Source organism: Bufo gargarizans, chromosome 5 (assembly GCF_014858855.1).
Source record: "Bufo gargarizans isolate SCDJY-AF-19 chromosome 5, ASM1485885v1, whole genome shotgun sequence".
NCBI classification, from domain to species: domain Eukaryota; kingdom Metazoa; phylum Chordata; class Amphibia; order Anura; family Bufonidae; genus Bufo; species Bufo gargarizans.
The window spans coordinates 7,023,535-7,043,236 of NC_058084.1; the positions used below are offsets into that span (position 1 = coordinate 7,023,535).

The following is a 19,702-nucleotide window of genomic DNA, read 5'->3' on the forward strand; positions in this document are numbered from 1 at the left end:
AGGACATTGTTCTGGCAGGGGTGGACTGGGATCTTAAAGTGGCCCCGAAAAAAAAAACCTGAAAGTGGCCCCAAGTTGACAGAAGGCTGGCCAGCACAAGTACGGGGGGGGGGGGGGGACGCACACAGGTAGGCAGGGACAGCAATACCGTTGTGTAGCGCAAAATAGAGCCACAGCAAAACCAAATACCACAGTGCAGCATGAAATCACCATACAGAGGGCGGTGATATAGTTGAATTCAGGAGGGCACCTGTAGTTACTGGCCAGGTGCATAGGTACCTGAAGCTCCTAGCATTAATTAATGCTGAAAGCCTCATATTGTTAAAGAGGCTCTGTCACCAGGATCAATCTTATTAAACTAGGCATACTGCCAGGTAGTAGGGTGTATCATGCTGATTAAAATGATACCTTTCTTTTGTATCTATGCTAAACAGCTACATAGATATGCAAATGAGCTACTTGGAGCACCAGGAGGCAAGGCTGAATGCTTTGAGCACTGCTTTGTAACACCCCCTGTGCTCTGCACTCTCCCACCTCCCCTTGATTGACAGGGCTATACATCAGGGCTAGATGGCAGAGCTGTGTCCTGGCATGTACATATCATTAAATCTATGTAGATTCTAGGACACAGCTCTGCCCGCAGCATGTCTGGCCCTGTCAATCAAGTGGAGGGGGGAGTGTGGAGAGCACAGGGGGTGTTACAAAGCAGTGCTCCAGGGATTGAGCTTCGCCTCCTGGTGCTCCAATATGCTCATATGCCAGGGGCGTTGCTAGGGTCTGAAAACATCCGGGGCACGAGCCCACTGTGTTGAAATTGCACCTTAAAGGCATGATTAAAGGGGTGTTCTGGTTTACGCAAATGAAGTGCAGTACTGCAAACTGCAGTCATTATATAATGCAACATTCGGTAACTTTACAATATCTGTTATGTTTAATTTCCTCACCACTGCAGAAATCTTTGCTTGGGCCCTTTAATATTGATGGGATTGGACCTTGGGCAACCCCACAGATCATCCCCCCACCCCCCTTGAACTTGTTCCGCTGATCCGCTACTAACGGGCTACGCGGGCATGAGTTCAGTCACTTCAGGTGCGCAATCCCGTCCTGCGGCGCGTGATCCCGCGAGACCCGTGACTCCTGGCAGCGGGTCTCGTGGGATCACGCGCCGCAGGATGGGATTGCGCACCGAAGTGACTGAACTCATGCCCGCGCAGCCCGTTAGTAGCTGATCAGCGGAACAAATTCAAGGGGGGTGGGGGGATGATCTGTAGTGGGTTGCCCAGGTCTAATCAATATTAAAGGGCCCTGGAATAACCAAAAATAAAAATAAAAAATGCTACCAGGCCAGCATAACATTCGTGGCACTGGACCAAACATATTTTCTTCTGTCTTTCAGCAATTATCTTTAGGAACATTGATTTCTTATTTTTAGCATTTTGGCTGCTTACAATCACCCTCACTATCCTCCAAATGGGCTCACCGCATGTTTTCTTAATGGGGTTGTTTAGTTTAGAAAACTATTTCCATACACCGAAGAGAATTCTGAGGAGGAACAGTCCCATCCTGAATTGATTTGAATTGGTGGTGTTGCGGGGAAATTAAACACTCACTGCCACAAAATAAATGTCTAGTTTTCTTTAAAGTGGAGATCTCCTCTAATAGAATATTTAAAATGTAAGGGCAAAAATCCCAATTGTTGATGAGTATGTTACAATGATCTGTTTTGATATTTTAGGTCCAAGTTCCTGTCAACTGGCTGCCAGCAATGCCTTTCTACAGGCCACAAGGTCATGGTTATCTGTGCCCACCCCACCACTGGATCCTTTACAAGTGTACATCCCCCAGTGCTCCCCTGAAGGAGAATGGAGAACAATTCAATGCAGCGGCCCAATGGAGCAAGCCTTTGAATTATACCAGAGGTGGACAAACCAGACTGGAACTGTCTTATTCTTGGAAACTCTTAAAGTCCTACTGAAGTATAAGGAGTCTTCTTCTCAAAGGTTTTCTGATTTTGTGCAGAATCTTTATGACAAGGGGTACCAGAATGTTTTCCCTGCTTTCTCCAAATTTTCTCACTTTAATGACGTTCCACCGGAGATCTTGGAAGGAAACTTGACTATTTCATTATCCGATAATATCCTGCTGAACCCTTATATTTTCTGGAGACTAATCAGTGGCAGTCTTTCCTACTACCCAGGGTCATATAGTGATTTTTCCACACCCCTTGGACACCTGGACACGCGTAGCTGTTGGTGTGTGAATATGGATGGAGAAAAACTTGAAGGAACTGATGCACCACCCAATAAGGTTCCAAAATGTAAGCAACATCTCAAACAACAAGATAATATCATTATAAACTTCCACTGGTCATGTTGTCCACTACGGACCAAGGAATTTTGTCCATTAGTCTTGCAGATCAGCCAAGAAATCATCCTTGTACTTATATTTGTACCATCCAACATAATGGTTCAATTCATTTGGAAGATGTTTTGACCTTGGGTGGCAGGAAAGGGTCCCTCAAGAACTGGACCTTTGGTGGCTTCTCTGTGTTAAGTCTGATCTTGACCCTTTGAAGTTCTAGAGAAGTTGTAGTGATGTTAAAAGTATTATTGAGGAGCCTACATTGTCTAAAACAGGGATGCTCAACCTCCAGATGTTGCAAAACTACAACTCCCACCATGTTATGCTGTAGGCTGTCTGGGCATGCTGGGAGTTGTAGTTTTGCAACAGCTGGAAGCAAGCAGGTTGAGCATCCTCAGTCTAAAGCTTTCCAAATATAAGTCAAGGATGGATTTGCCAAATGAGCAATGACCCAAAACCTCAACGACCAAGTTAAACTTCTGTAGTGGTCCAGTCAACCCCTCAACTCAAGTCTACAGAACATCTTGGGATGGAGTTGACGTTGCCACCACAAGGTTTTGTGCTGATCTTCTCCACAAATGGAACTATACTCTTCAGTCATAACTGAAAATTTGACCTTATGGATCAGGGATTGGACATCAACCGTTCCCCTCTGATTGACAACTCAATTAGCTGCAGGGGCAGGAATATCTGGGAGCTGATAAATATGAGGCCTCCTGAACATGAGCAGAATCCAGTGCTAATCTTGCGCTGTAGCTGCTCAGTACAGTTTTAGCAAAATCACTGGGTCAACTCAAGGCTCTGTCACTAGTTTAAGCATAAGACTGGTGACACATTCCCTTTATAAGGACTTTCTGCTACTTAGATATTTATGTCTTATTCTCATCAATATGACACTGTGGGGTCTAACACCCAGCACCTCCACTGATGAGTTATTTTGAGGCAGCCACCAGTGCAGGTAACAGTACAGTGGATGGAACCGGAACCATAAGGCCCCTTTCACACGAACGAGTTTTTCACACGGGTGCAATGTGTGACATGAACGCATAGCACCCGCACTGAATCCTGACCCATTCATTTAGATGGGTCTGTGTACATGAGCGTTTTTTTTTCCCTCTGAAAAAACTGAACGCAATCGCAGACAAATCTGACTGAATGCACCCTGAATGCATCCGGAGCCAATCCGTCACGCTCGTGTGAAAGAGGCCTAAGGTTTTGTCCACTCTCTAGTGGCAATGCGGGGGTACTACAGCTCAGCTCCTCTTCATGTGAACAGGAGCTGAGCTGCAGTACGCCGCCGCTGGAAACTACACAGTGGACCGAGCCTTCCGTTCACTTTATAGTTTCTGGCATTGGTGTCTTACCCCCACAGATGTAATATTGATGACTTATGCTGAGCATAGACCATTACTATCCAAGTCTCCTTTATGTAGAGCCTTTCTAAATAAAAAGTGTATGCAAATTAGCTTGTCAGCCAAACTAGGGATTCCTGCAGTCTATCTGTAGACAGCTGTTTCAGGGTTCTGGCTGGTTGGATGTTGTCTTAGATGCAGCTCGGGCAGAGTACAAGTTTTAATTGAGGAGATTCTGTAAGTAAATGGAGACTTATTTTTAGGCAATGCGCCATGGGAGAGATATGCAAATTAACTTGTGTGAGCCAAATCAGAGACTCCTCCAAAAGGGAGAACGACCCAGCTGGCTGGATAAGATTACTGACAAGGGGAAAAAACCCTGAAACAATTGTCTACAGATAGGTCGTTCTTCATTTTGGAGGAGTCTCTAGTTTGTCTGATTCAAGCTAATTTGCATATTTTCCCATGCAGCATTGCCTGAAAATAAGTCACGGTAAGTGGGGATAAGAGAAACACCAAATAAACAAACAGCGACAGGAAAACAGACTAGGCCCCAAAGCTAGGGAGGAGGGAATGGTAACCTCCTAACAATCCCCGAGCCTCTCCCTGACTGCTGACAGTATGAGCAAGTCCTGATGGTGAACTAACTCATACGCTGGAACCTAAGCCCTGCTGACACTGTCGCAAACCCTAACTTAGGGAGCGGGGATTGAGACCGCTGGTACCTTCCACCGTGAAGGGACCAGCGTCTCCCTGAGACCTAGAAACAACACAAACACCTGGGAGAAACAGGAGAACTTAGCTTGAGACGAGAGGGAAGCAGAAGATCCTCAAATAATCAGCATACAACTCCAGAAGGATTATGTCACCAATGTAGGAACTAAAGGAAGTGCAGGGGACAGAGTTATCCATGGGGGGAGGTGGATAGCTTGTAAAGAAATAAAGAAAATTTGTGTAAATTAGGCTAGGCTACTGAAGCATTGCAAATTCAATTCCCCAATACCCTGTAATTGACTGTGTGTTTTCTCTTGTCAGGTCCTGGGTCTTGTGAATTAGCTAAAATGAAGACCTCACAATTCCTAGAAGACGCCAGGAGCATTATTGCTGCATCAAATTCTTCCCACTTTCCTTTGGCCTACAGCTTCCTAGTGGCCAGTGGACTCCGCCTGTCCGAGAGAGATTTGCTGTACACACTGGATCAGAAATCTGCAATTGTGCTATCTGAGAAGTTCTTGAGTAAAGACGCTTATGGGCTGAAGCTTGCTGCCTATTCCAGTAAGGGTAACATGCATTATCTCAAGCATCATTTACCAGGACCCCGACCTCATAGGCTTAATTACCAGGGTTGCAGGCATAACAGCTGCTGTGGGGTAAGAGGGCCCATCTCCACGCATAAAGGGGTGCTATTAGTAACCCCTGTTGATGATGGGAGAATAGAAAGCTGAATGCAGATTGCTAGAAAACTAAGGAGAAGACACAGTTGACTGGTGACCAAAATAATCATAAGATTTTTGTATCGTGAGTTTGTGTTTCTGTTGATGTGGTAATAGCAGAATGGGACCCCCTTTTGTTTTGCTATAGGGCCCCATTTGGACTCCATTTTCAATCATGTTCAAGGTGTTGCTGGGATCTGCCTCTGCAGCAGGAACTGAGCTATACAAGCCATGCACCTGCCATGCCTTAAAGCGGTTGGCCAGGATTTTGATATTGATGGTACAGTCTCAGGATAGGCCATCGATCTCTAATAGGCGGGAGTCTGATACTCTTCATCCTCACCAATCAGCTGTTTTAGCTTAGCTTCGGCATATGTAGTGGATGGAGCTGTGTAGTTCTAGTGCTGGAGCTACACCGAAGCATGGGCATTTTTTTTTGCCCAACTCAGACAACCCATTTATGGGGTTACAATTTGCCACTTGCATACGTTAGTCATTATATATCTTTTAGTAATGATTGTTCTCCTTGCCTATGCAGCTCTGCAGTTTTTCTGGCAAAGTGGAGCAAATTCTAGAGAAACCACTGAGTTGTCCTACATCCCATACAGCCCTCAGTGTGACGGACTTGGAAACTGGAACCCAGTCCAGTTTTATCAAGGTTCAGGTGAGTTTTAGTATTCTGTGTGTTGTCTTTCTTTAAATTTGGTTTCAACATAAAGTTGTGAAGTTAAGAAGAGCTGTTAGCAGTAGTCAAGAAGTATAAAGGTCGTATGGGCCTCCGTCCATCCCATGCAGACAATAGGGTCTAGAGATGCACCTAAAGCAATATACTTTCTTGTTGACATTCATTGTGTTGGTGGAACCAAAGATCTATTGACCCATCCCCTGATGGCGGAACTCTCTGATAAATGGAAGAGTTGTGTAGGCCACCTGGTAGTTAGCACGGATGCTGTATGTGTCTAGCTCAACAGTTATGGAATCTCAATATTATCTCTAGAGATGGTGGAATAAATTTACCAGGCTGAGGACTGATTTGAAGTTTTGGAGACTCAAAAGATAATTTTTGTGATTTGTTCTCTCATTTAGGTCATTACTGGTGTGTTGATGATGAAGGAAGCTACATTCCTGGTTCCCTTGTGACAAGAACCTCTGGTCCTCCACAGTGTAAGATGCCATGTTTTTAAGATAATAGACCTCATAGGGGCAGCCAATAATCCTGCTATGGATCCAGGATGGGGGGGGGGGGGGAAGCTAAAGATAGTCCCTTTCTTCATGTTGATGGGAAGGGAGAACCCCTGTAGGTCTTCAGAGTATCAACCACACGCCCAATAAAGGCAGATGTCACCAGGACCTCCTGTTCTGCAAGACATGGGAAGGCGGGTGATCAAGCACAAGACCTTGCTACATGGATGACATGGGGCATAAATGGTGATCCATAGTGTGCCAAGAAATGTCTCATGCTTAAGACAGGTCTACACAACTCACATATATTATATGTCCATTTTCTGTAGGCCACACTTCCTGCCAACAAGCTAAGGTGAACTCTCTGGTCTCCAACTGGATGTCTATGAAATCTGCTGCCATCAAGACCATCACTTCCAGTCAATATATACCACTCTGTACCGAGGTAATCTACCATGATCCAGGGCAACTATTCTTTGCTGAAATTAGTAATTATATCCAAAGCCAGAACTGTGCAGGTGACTTGGAGATTTCTCATCAAACTGGAAGTAAGGGTTTTGCAACAGGAGAAGAAGGAATGTCTCTTCATTGTAAAGTCAAGGTAGCACACCTTGGTAATTCCCAGTGCAATACAGTCGCTGGATGTGGCTTTTGCACAATTTGGAACCTGTGACCTCCTCCTTCCATTCCATAGGTTATATGGTGACCATGGATATGTCCTTTAGGATGGTGAGCTGTAGCCTGCAGTGGCTTGCTGTGCCTAACATGAAGCACTCTATTTCCAAGCTCTATATTTGTCTTGAGGCGCAGGTCACCTGTATTACCAAAAAGAAGAAATGGGCTCTCCAGTTATACAAGGGCATACAAACCATAGAGGCAGAGCATGCAGCTGCAATGAGGTCCTTTTAAATAGAGGAGGCCGCAGCCATGGTTGGTTCCTTCACCTTTTCTACTGGTCTGGAGAGCCTGTGCAGGACTGCTCTCTAGAGAGGAGCAGGTGAAGAGGGGGAGACACTAGCTCCAGAACCATAACGAGGGACCATCTTGACCTTTGATATATAAACCACTGCTCATCTAACTGGATAGGTTATAAATGTATGCTTGTTGTGGGTTTGTTTGTTGGGACCCCCACCAATCACAAGGGCGGAGGTCCCTGAGTCCTCAATGTGAATGGAGCAGTAGTGAGCATATGTTACCACTAGTGTTGGGTGAGCATGCTCAGCCAAACATGCGCAGCTAATAAACATGCGGGGAAGTACTGCGACTCACTGTAATGCCGTAGCCATGTTGGTTACTGGCATTACAGTGATTGGCTGGCCGGAACTGTATAGCACCCGATGACACGTGGTACGGCTCAGACTTAGTCAGGGCGAGCTCCAGCAGAAGGGACAGATAGTGTAGGGACAGGAATTGTGTTTTTTCAGGGAGTTTTGAGTATTGAAAGGTGTTAGAGACCCAACAGTCCTTATAAGGACTATTGTCCTTAATTGCTTGCAATTATTTGGCTGCTGGTGACAGCAGCGACATTACCTGTACTACATCTCCTGTATAACGTTTGCGCATCATAAATATCAGTGACATTTAGTTTAATTTTTTTGCGCATACACTTACAAAACCTGCGCTACTGTACGTGTGACATACTTGGAAGCATATATACCATTTAATATGCTCAAGGCGAGGAGTAAGGGACGGGGAAGTGGCCGTGCTGCTGATGGTGCACGCAGAGGCAGTGGCCCTGGGCGTGGTAAAACTGTGTCTGCTGCCAGAGCACAAGAAACACACTCATCCACGATACTTAGCTTCATGTTCAGTTTGCAGGGCGGCGCAGGACACCACTCTCGACGTCACACCAGTGCGACCAGGTGGTTAGTTGGATTGCAGCAGATAATATTTCCAGTCGGTTAAGCACCACCCTGTCTTCCACAAAGTCCAGTTTCCGTAGCCAAGAGTCTGGTCAACGGAATCCTCACCCTGATCCTCCTTCCTCCCTCCATAGAGAGTCTTGGCAAACAAGTGATCCCACACTAGGATATTCTGAGGAGCTCTTTTCATCGACATTCCTTGATTTGGGCCTCTCGCCAAGCCCGCTTCAAGAGGGACATGAGGAGATCGTGTGCACTGATTCCCAAACTCTTGAGCATCCACAGTCACAAGAAGATGACGGTGGGGAACGACAATTAGTGTTTCACGAGGTGGATGATGATGATGAGACACAGTTGCCAATAAGTCAACGGCAATTAATGTCTCAAGAGGTTGATGATGAAGATGAGACACAGTTGTCAATAAGTGAGGTTCTTGTTAGGTCAACAAGTCAGGAGGATGACCAGAGTGAGGAAGTGGAAGAGGAGATGGTGTACGATGAAATCACTGAAGCAACCTGGAAAGGTGGTAAGCCGAGCGAGGACAGCAGTACAGAGGGGGAGGGATCCGCAGCACCGCAACAGGCTGGAAGAGGCAGTGGGGTGGCAATAGGGAGAAGGCGGGCCACACCAAACAGACCCGCAACTGTTCCCCCAGAGCACCGCCTTGCGGCAATCTCCCTTGCCAAGGGCTAGGTGTTTCGCAGTCTGGCGCTTTTTTGGGGAAAGTTCAGACGATAAAAGAATTGTCATTTGCATCCTGTGCCGTACCAAAAGAGCAGGGGCGTGAACACTAGCAACCTCACCACCACCGGCATGATCCGCCACATGGCATCAAAGCACCCTAATAGGTGGGCCGAACACCTGGGTCCACAATCAGTGTCTGTGGGTCACACCACTGCCCCCTCTTCCCCTGTGTTACGTGCTGGCCAATCCCCTGTCCAAGATGCAGGCCTGGATGCCTCCCGCTCTGCACCTGGACCTTCGCAAGCACCATCAGCTAGCACATCCACTTCTGTGTCCCAGCGCAGCGTACAGATGTCCATACCCCAGCGAAAGCGCAAATACCCAGCCACCCACCCACAGGCCATGGCACTAAATGCGCACCTTTCCAAATTGCTGGCCCTGGAAATGTTGCCATTTAGGCTTGTGAACACTGAGGCTTTCCGCAGCCTGATGGCGGCGGCGGTCCCTCGTTACTCAGTCCTCAGCCGCCACTATTTTTCCCGGTGTGCCGTCCCTGCCTTACACCAGCATGTGTCCCGTAACATCACCCGTTCCCTGACCAATGCAGTTATTGGGAAGGTCCACTTAACGACTGACATATAGACAAGTGCTTTTGGCCAGGGACGCTACATTTCCCTGACGGAACACTGGGTAAACGTTGTGGAGGCCGGGAGCGAGTTGTACCCTGGGATGGCACAGGTGCTACTGACGCAAAGGAATGCGGGCCCAACTTCCATCAGGATTTTTGCCACCACCTACATTAGGGGCTGCAAACCCCCCCCCCCCCTTCTCCTCCTCCTCCACTTCCACCTCTGAATTATCATCTTGCAGCACCAGTCAGACATCAGTCAGTAGCTGGGAGCAGTGTAGCATTGCAGTGGAAAAGCGGCTACAGACTAATATGTTTAGGTGACAAACAGCACACCGCCGCAGAGCTGTGGCAGGGTATAAGGGACCAGACTGAGCTGTGGCTCTCACCCCTCAACCTACAACCAGGCATGGTTGTGTCTGATAATGACCGTAACTTGGTATCGGCTTTGGAGCTCGGCAAGCTCACACACATACCATGACTAGCCCACGTGTTCAACTTAGTGGTTCAGCGGTTTCTCAAAACCTACCCCAATTTGCCTGAGCTACTAGTGAAGGTGCACCACGTGTGTGCACATTTCTGAAAGTCATCGACAGCTTCCACCGGTCTGGCAACGCTGCAGCTGTGCTTGCAAGTGCCAGCTCGCTGCCTGTTGTGTGACGTGAGCACGTGCTGGAACTCCACGTTCCACATGTTGGCCAGGCTTTGTGAGCAGCAGAGGGCAGTAGTGGAATACCAGCTGCAACATGGTAGTCGCCTTTTCAGTCAGCTTCCGCTCTCTACACAAGCGACGAGTGGGCATAGATGTCTGAACTCTGTGAGGTTTTTTCGCAACTTTAAGCAATCAACACAGACGGTGAGCGGCGATGCCGCTATTATCAGCGTAACCATCCCACTTCTGTGTCTACTCAAAAGCTCACTGCTCACAATGAAGAAGGACACTTTGCATATGGAAGAGGTGGAAATGGGGGAAGACAGTACAGTTCGTATTCTCATCGCAAATTGGATGATGAGGAGGAGGAGCAGGAGACGGTTGCCTCCGCTACAGAGAGTAGTACCCACAGCAGGTTTATTCCATCTGTTCAGCGTGGATGGGCCGAAGAGGAGGAAGAGGATGAGGAGATTGAGAGTCATCCTCCTGATGAGGAAAGCGAAGTCTTGTCTGTTGGGACTCTTGCACACATGGCTGACTTGTTAGGCTGCCTTTCCCGTGACAATATAACAAAACAATAACAAATACAGGTGCACTCTGCAGTCTCACTAAACCCTCAAACTGATTTTAAAATTGAGAGATTAGTCAACATGTCCTACGGTGTAGAACATGTCTAAGCCCGGGCACCACGTCAAGGTTTCTCAAGTAGCCCGGGACCTAACACTCTCCTACCTGAGCCGTATGGGCGATACCAGGAGCCAGTGGGCAAATTACAGGAGCATGAGGCCGACTCACAAACAGCTCACCAGTTACCTCCAGCATGTAACCATGCTTGCAATGGGAGGAGGGAGGAGTCTGTGAGTCCCACTCAAGACTGACTGATATGGCCCAGGCCTCACTGGTGCACCTAAATGTGGCCTGTAGATGGAAAACAGGCACATTTAAATTGGAGTTTATACACCTCCAGGAATCTATATATACAAACCAAAAAGACAGGGTGGCATTAGCAGGAGGTGCTCAAACCCACATGCAGTCGTGCATATATACAGGGGAGCAAATCCTGCACTTGTGGCCCGTTGCTAATGGCGATCCCCAGCAAAATGCATACGGTGGAGGATGCCCGCGGCGAACCACAAGTACCACAATAGACATCTCACACAAGGTAACAAGTGCGGATGTCATAATCAATATAACAATATAACAAAACAATAACAAATACAGGTGCACTCTGCAGTCTCACTAAACCCTCAAACTGATTTTAAAATTGAGAGATTAGTCAACATGTCCTATGGTGTAGAACATGTCTAAGCCCGGGCACCACGTCAAGGTTTCTCAAGTAGCCCGGGTTACCCGTGACCCTCGCGTTATACGCATTTTGGCCAACACCGATTACTGGTTGTTCACCCTTCTCGACCCCCGCTACAAAGAGAACTTCTCATCTCTCATTCCTGTGGTGGAGAGAACTAGCAAAATGGTGCAATACCAGAAGGTCCTTGTGGAAAAATTGCTCCAAAAATTTACAGCTGACTACGCTGGCGGCAGAGTACGTAGTTCGTTGGGCAACCGAGGAGGGAAGACGAGGGGAACACGCAGCAGTTCCAACAGAGGCAAGGCAACACTCGCCAAGGCCTTGGACAGTTTCATGACACCCCGCCAGCAACCTCACCCTGATGGCGGCCTAGTGTCACAAGGAGGGAAAAGTTTTGGAAGTGTCAGCATCCTCAGTGATCCCTCTGTGCCTGACAACTATTGGGTGTCCAAGCTGGACACGTGGCACGAACTGGCGCTCTACGCCTTGGATAAGTGCATCCGACTGTCAACTGAACATGCTGACAGGGTGACTCTTATCAAAATGAACAAGGCCTGGATTGGCCCTGACTTCTCTACTCCAGCAGAGGAAAGCGGCTGAACATAAAGGCACTCTTAATGTGGCTTTTATGGTGTATTGAATACACTGTAAAAAAGGGTATATGGTTAAATCTCCCTTTTCCCGTCCTCCTCCTCCATCATATTAACATGCTTATTAGGCTGCCCTCGCTCCTAATGTTTTAGAAGGTCAGCTCAGCAGCGGACCCTCACCCCTAATGTTTTAGATGGTCAGCTCAGCAGCAGACCCTCACCCCTAATGTTTTAGATGGTCAGCTCAGCAACAGACCTTCGCCCCTAATGTTTTAGAGGGTCTCCAGCAGGCCCTCGCCCATAACGTTTTAGATGCTGAGCTCAGCAGCAGACCCTCACCCCTAATGTTTTAGAAGGTCAGCTCAGCATCAGACCCTCACCCCTAATTTTTTATCGGAGTGCCTCTTCCTTGTAATTTTTGGCAGCACTTGCACTTTATATACAATTGAATATAACAATTTTTCCTCTAAAATCGATTTTATCTTCGGTTTGGTGCGTATTATTGTCAGTCTGTAAAAGTGGCGCACTACTCGGACAACATCGTTCCCAGCAGCGACCTGGGAGTCCAAGAGTCCAAATAAGTCACAGGGGCCTGATGGGATACACCCAAAGCTATTAAAAGAGCTCAGCGGTGAACTAGCAAAACCATTAACAGATTTATTTAACCAATCACTGGCAACAGGAGTCGTCCCAGAAGATTGGAAATTAGCAAATATTGTGCCCATTAACAAGAAAGGTAGTAGGGAGGAATCGGGCAACTATAGGCCAGTAAGCCTGACATCAATAGTGGGGAAATTAATGGAAACCATACTTAAGGAGAGGATTGTGGAACATCTTAAATCCCATGAATTGAAAGATAGAAAACAGCATGGGTTTACTTCAGGGAGATCATGTCAAACTAATCTTATAGATTTTTTGGATTGGGTGACTAAAATAATAGATGGCGGAGGTGCAGTAGACATCGCTTATCTAGACTTTAGTAAGGCTTTTGATACTGTCCCACATAGAAGGCTTATCAATAAATTGCAGTCTTTGGGCTTGGACTCCCATATTGCTGAATGGATTAGGCAGTGGCTGAGGGACAGACAACAGAGGGTTGTAGTCAATGGAGTATATTCAGACCAAGGTCTTGTTACCAGTGGGGTACTTCAGGGATCTGTTCTGGGACCCATATTGTTTAATATCTTTATCAGCGAAATTGCAGAAGGCCTCGATGGTAAGGTGTGTCTTTTTGCTGATGACACAAAGATTTGTAACAGGGTTGATGTTCCTGGAGGAATACACCAAATGGAAAAGGACTTAGGAAAACTAGAGGAATGGTCAAAAATCTGGCGTAAAAACCCAAGAGCAGAATATAAAACCAGTGATACAGTCCTAACCTCAGCATCTGAGGAAAGGGATTTAGGGATCATTATTTCAGAAGACTTAAAGGTAGGCAGACCATGTCATAGAGCAGCAGGAAATGCTAGCAGGATGCTTGGGTGTATAGGGAGAGGCATTACCAGTAGACAGAGGGAGGCGCTCATGCCGCTCTACAGAGCACTAGTGAGACCTCATCTGGAGTATTGTGCTCAGTACTGGAGACCATATCTCCAGAAGGATATTGATACTTTGGAGAGAGTTCAGAGAAGAGCTACTAAACTGGTCCATGGATTGCAGGATAAAACTTACCAGGAAAGATTAAAGGACCTTAACATGTAGAGCTTGGAAGAAAGACGAGACAGAGGGGATATGATAGAAACTGCTAAATACATAAAGGGAATCAACAAGGTAAAAGAGGAGAGAATATTTAAAAGAAGAAAAACTGCTACAAGAGGACATAGTTTTAAATTAGAGGGGCAAAGGGTTAAAAGTAATATCAGGAAGTATTACTTTACTGAGAGAGTAGTGGATGCATGGAATAGCCTTCCTGCAGAAGTGGTAGCTGCAAATACAGTGAAGGAGTTTAAGCATGCATGGGATAGGCATAAGGCCATCCTTCATATAAGATAGGGCCAGGGGCTATCCATAGTATTCAGTATATTGGGCAGACTAGATGGGCCAAATGGTTCTTATCTGCTGACACTTTCTATGTTTCTATGATGCATCCAGACATCCTCCCCATGCTGGTCCCGAACCATTTCAGTGGTGTTTCCATCAATTTCTGACCTTTTCCTGTGAACCAGACACCCTCCCCTCTTCAGAGCAACTTCCATTGTGCTCTGTTGCTTTGTAGAGGATCCCAAAGTGTTCTACTTCAGCACCAGAGCACTTTGGTGCTCGATCAACACTAGTTACCACCGCTCCATTCACTTATATGGGACAGGAGGTTATAGCCGAGCTCTGCACGGGGTGAAGGGGGTGAGGGTAGTCAGGCATGCCCACTACCACTCCTTTCACATAGGGGACTCGAGGACCCCCATTCTCGTGCTCGGTGGGAGTCCTATGACCCCTTTAAGGTAATTTCTTGTGAGAATAACACAGAGCTTTCTTCTTTTAGTCCGGGCAATATGCTACTTTGCAAAAATCAGAGACCGAATCCTGGTGCGTGCATCCGATAAGCGGCAAAGTTGTCTTACAAGACATCGATAGTTTCGAGAACATCACATGTGAGTACCGTGCAGCCAATCAGATGATTTGTTTGGAAAATCCAATAGCTAACAATGTAACACACGCACGATTGGCTTAAAACCTAGAAAAAGTTCTGAGTGCAGCTCCGGAGGCAATTGGCGTATATGAGATGATCAACACCATTATGTTCACAGGTCCTGGTCTTTGCACCATCCGTAAATCTGAAGATAGGGTTCTGGGTGGGCAGATTATTCCCTCGTGTGATGAAAATGGAAACCCCACCCGGGAGCAGTGCGATCTGGAGAGAAATCAGTGTGTCTGTGTCTTCACACATGGTGAAGAGGCTGCAGGAACACAAGTGACCATGTCCGAAAAGTCAGGACCTAGCTGTCAAGGTACGACCAATTGTACCCAAACGGGTTTTATTATCTTCACATTGATGGAGTGATTGAGACAATGTTTTCCCTCACTGACAGCAAGCAGAGCTTTAAAAAAAATTAAACAATTGAAAGTATAAAAGAAAGCTGCACAAGAAGAGAAGGAGTTGACTATACTTTTTGCAAGTCATCTACACAGCAGTGCTCAATGTCAGGCAGCAGCTGCAAAAGAGATTTTTGGGTGAACTGACCTGATCCATTCATTCCGAATACTTGTCACGACCATGTTATGGCCGTGACTCCTTGGGAGCCGCATACAGTTGCCCGCGGTTTGGGTTGTAGTGTCAACCGCAGCTGGAGGCAATATGTTGTTGGCCTCAAGTGCGGTTGCCGCGGACAACAGCTATGTGTGCGGTTCCCTTGGAGTTGTGTGCGAGTTTGTATGCACTTTTGTATGTCTGTGTGCACTTTGTTTATGTGTGGTGTGCACTTACATCTTCCCCTCACTGTGGTTGCCCGTGGCAACGTTTGGTTGTATAGTGTACATGTGGTGGCAGTGTCCCGGCCTTCGGGCTGACTCCCAGGACATGAGTGCCACCCATGTCGTTGCCTGCGGCAACAGCCACAGTGTGTTTCGTGTTTTGGACACTTCCCCTTTTTAATTGTGTTTTCCCTTCTGTGGTATTGGAAGGGTTAACTCTCTTTCTGTGTGTGTGTGTGTGTCACGGGGTGTGTCTGACTGTTGGGTGTGGCCTCTTGGCCCTATAAAGCCTCAGTTGTAGGCAGTAGCCAGAGAGGGTGCTTCAGCCATGCTTGCTGGAGACATCCTCCTGGTTACTTACCAACTGCCAGTGGGGGCCATCCTTCTGGTCATAGCAAAATAATAATGTTGTTTGGTGTCTTGAAGATGTGTTTGGTTTTATGCTTCTTTATTGCACCTATGGTGTTGTGTGTTGGTTTGTGCAGCTAATGGTTCTGGATTCCTGTGTGCAAAGGGATCCAGTCAGCTAGGCTGTGGCAGGTTGGTGGAACTACTTAGTTCGCCTGCCATTTCCGTTAGTCTGTTTGTGTTCCCCTTTTCCCAGCAGCTTGGCCATTGAGACCCCTGTTCCTCCGTATCCTGGAGGAACAGGCCGTCTTACCCTGACTCCTAGTCCAGGGACCGGACGGAGGGTGAGTTAGGGATCCGAGGTTCCGGAGCATGGGTCCTTCTACCTTAAAGGTCGGCCCATGCAGCTAGGAGTTAGGGTCAGGTTAGGGACGCGTTAGGAGGTGACCTGCTCCCTAATCCTGTCTTCCTGGCCGAGCAGCCTAACATCATCGGGCATCGCATGGCTGAGGGTTTTCCCCATTTTCAGCCGTGACAATACTGTAATGAGTAACAGTATACTTTCCTTACATATGGCGGAAAGGCAATTCAGGCAGCAATATAGGAAAGAGTTCTTTACAGTAAGAGCTATTTCTGAGGAAGGTTGAACTTGTTAGGTATGTTCCTTTATTGACCTAAGTACCTATATACAATCACTATAGTGGTCAGAGTCAGTGCTACTTTTAAATAATCCAGGCAAATGGAGAGTGCAGCTCTGGAGTATAATACAGGATGTAACTTAATGATTTTCCTAGTCTACGACGTAAAGTCATAGTTTTATTAAGACACGGAGGCGAATATTGCTTTCTCTTCCTTTACTGATCACCATAGCAGTAAGGAGAAACAAAAAACAAATGCAAATGGTCACCATAGCAACCCATATGTCCCACCCCTACAGCCCCAATATAAGGCTGCGTCCAAGGCGGTACTTCCTCTTTCTCTGCGAACCAGTCCATAACAACCAACGAACAGCAACTCAGGAACAGTCCAAGAACAATCCGCGCCAACGAACCCCTCAGAATCCAAGCAGGAACTCTCCAGCGACAGGATCCACATCAGGAGACGGACTGGAACCAACATCCAAGACTCCCAGCACATCCAACGTGGAAGCAGCAGGAGCCGGAGGGAACAACCTCATCCAAAACAGGAGCAATCAAAGGCATGAAGACTCAACCTGAAAGAACAAGAGAGATAAACACCGATAAAGCGAGGTCATGGCACCAGCCAAAACCCATCTCCAGTGGACACCACAGGCCCAGGACGATGGTAAGCATACATTCAAGCACGAGCACATAATGGCGAACAACTGAACCCTCCCAGCGTACTAACAGACCCAAAACCCTGCCTACCCACTAAGTAGAGGTAAGCGGCCGAACATACCCCCCCCCATACAACCAGAGTCCAGGGGAGGGAAGGGAGGGCAATATTCGCCTCCGTGTCTTAATAAAACTATGACTTTACGTCGTAGACTAGGAAAATCATTAAGTTTTACATCAGACACGGAGGCTTCATATTGCTAGTTCAAAGCTGGTTAACCAAGGGATCAAATAAATGAGGAGGAGGACGGAAATAATACTCACGGAACGTGGAGGAACTCGACCAGTCCGCCAATCGCAGGATGTCCTCCAGGCGAGCACCCGAGACCGCCAAGGAGGTAGACGCCGCCCCGCGCGCCGAATGAGCTGTAAACACCGAAGTGTCCACACCGGCAAGAGCCATAACCCATTTTAACCAACGGGCCAAGGTGGGGCTAGTCACCGGGCCGAACGGGTGACGGATGGAGAGAAACAACTGCGGCACAGTCGGAGACCTGTGAGGACGAGTCCTGGCCTCGTACTCTCTCAAGCAAGCTACCGGACACAAGGCCGGGGAAGCTGGAAAGCTGGGATACGAAACGACCCGGATGCTCGTTTTCGTGCGTCTTGAAATGTTAAATGACACGCCCTCCGGGGTGAAGGATCTGGCGTCGTGGTCCAGAGCCCGCACATCAGAAACTCTTTTACAAGAAATCAAGCAAAAGAGCGTGAGCAACTTCGCGGAAAGCTGACGTAAGGAAAGGTCAGCATTGGAAGGCCAAGAGGACAAAAAGGTAAGTACCAGGGAAACATCCCAAGTGGAAGAAAACCTCGGGCGGGGAGGCCGAGAAAGACGTGCGCCTCGGAGGAGGCGCGAAACGGAAGGATGCTGTCCTGCCGGAACGCCATCAAACCCCAGGTGCGATGAAGAGATCGCCGAACGAAAAAGGTTGATCGTCCTGTAAGCCTTACCCCCTTCAAACAGAGAGGTGAGGAATTGAAGCAACTGAGCTACAGGAGCTGAAACGGGATCCAGGTCCCGTTCCACGCACCAGCCAGCCCAAGTTCGCCAGGCCGCCCGATAAGATTTTCGGGTGCCGGGAGCCCAAGCGTCGTCCAAGAGGCGCCTAGCTGCCTCCGAAATTCCGTCGACCGCTCCTGGAGTCCTGAGAGCCGGCAGGCCATCAAACGAAGGGATCCGTCCAGGAGCAGGGGGTGGAGAGTCCCCTGAGGGCAGCGCAGGAGAGAGGTCGGGTTCGGAAGAAGGACTGGGATGTCCACCAGAAGCTCCAGGAGAGACGGGAACCATACCTGAGATTCCCAGAACGGGACTATCGCCACCAACTCCGCCCGATGGCGACGCACCTGGAGAAGCATCCGAGGAATCATCATGAATGGGGGAAAAGCATAGAGAAGGCCGGAGGACCAGTCCTGCAGAAACGCGTCCGCCGCCATCGCCTCCGGATCCGGGCGCCAACTGTAGAACCGAGGGAGGTGAGCGTTGAGCCGGGAGGCGAACAAGTCCACGGAAAAGGGTCCCCATCTGGACGACACCTCCGAGAAAATCGACGGGTCCAACTGCCAGTCGCTGCCGTCCGTAAGATGGCGGGAACTCCAATCCGCCCGTACGTTGTGAAGTCCCGGCAGGTACTCGGCTTGCACCATGATGTCCCTGGAGAGACAATACGCCCAAAAATCCTTCGCCAACCCCGCCAGGGTAGCCGACTGGGTTCCGCCCAAACGGTTGATGTAGCGAACCGCTGAAATATTGTCCATCCGGAGACGGATACATGCATTGGCCAAACCGTTGGTAAAACTCTTGACGGCCAAAGAGCCGGCCAGCAACTCTAAGGCATTGATGTGCAAGCGCGTCTCGACCTGCGACCAAGGCCCCCCGGTGGAGACCCCGTCGCAGTGTGCTCCCCAGCCCTGAAGGCTGGCATCCGACTCGATGGTGAACTCCGGCTGGAAGCCAAAAATCGCCCTGCCGTTCCAAGCTTCCAGATTGGCGATCCACCAACGGATCTCTTCCTTGGCCTCCGCATCCAAGTCCACCATGTCCGCAAAGGAGGCCCCCGAGCGGAGGTGCGCAATCTTCAAGCGCTGTAGGGCCCGGTAATGCAAGGGCGCCGGGAAGACCGCCTGTATGGAGGATGCCAGCAGGCCGATGATGCGGGCTAGATGACGCAGGGACAGGTGGGCATTGGTCAACGCCCGTCGCAGTTCCTTGCGAATGGACCGTAACTTGTCCCCCGGCAGGCTGAGGGATTCCGAGATCGAGTCCACCGTGAAGCCGAGGAAGTCCAACCTCTGGGAGGGAGTGAGCCAAGACTTCTCCAAGTTGAGTAGGAAACCGAGCGACTCCAGGAGATCCGACGTCCATCGGAGGTGTTGCAGCAGCGACGATCTGGACTGATGCATCAGGAGGATGTCGTCCAGATAAATTATGAGGCGCACCCCGCGACTCCTCAGCCAGGCCATGACCGGACGCAGGAGCTTGGTGAAACACCACGGAGCCGACGACAAGCCGAATGGAAGGCATGTGAATCTCCAAACCTC

General features: G+C 48.4%; 1 protein-coding gene across 1 annotated transcript in view; it reads left to right on the top strand.

Annotated features, from left to right (window-relative positions):
- Nucleotides 1-19,702, top strand: part of TG (thyroglobulin) — a 173,757-nt gene that overhangs the window by 19,788 nt on the left and 134,267 nt on the right. The window contains exons 10-16 of the mRNA XM_044293695.1: nucleotides 1,736-2,317; nucleotides 4,749-4,988; nucleotides 5,685-5,810; nucleotides 6,233-6,310; nucleotides 6,658-6,773; nucleotides 14,533-14,641; nucleotides 14,798-14,998. Of these exons, the coding sequence (XP_044149630.1) occupies nucleotides 1,736-2,317; nucleotides 4,749-4,988; nucleotides 5,685-5,810; nucleotides 6,233-6,310; nucleotides 6,658-6,773; nucleotides 14,533-14,641; nucleotides 14,798-14,998 (1,452 nt within the window). The remainder of the gene's footprint in view (nucleotides 1-1,735; nucleotides 2,318-4,748; nucleotides 4,989-5,684; nucleotides 5,811-6,232; nucleotides 6,311-6,657; nucleotides 6,774-14,532; nucleotides 14,642-14,797; nucleotides 14,999-19,702) is intronic.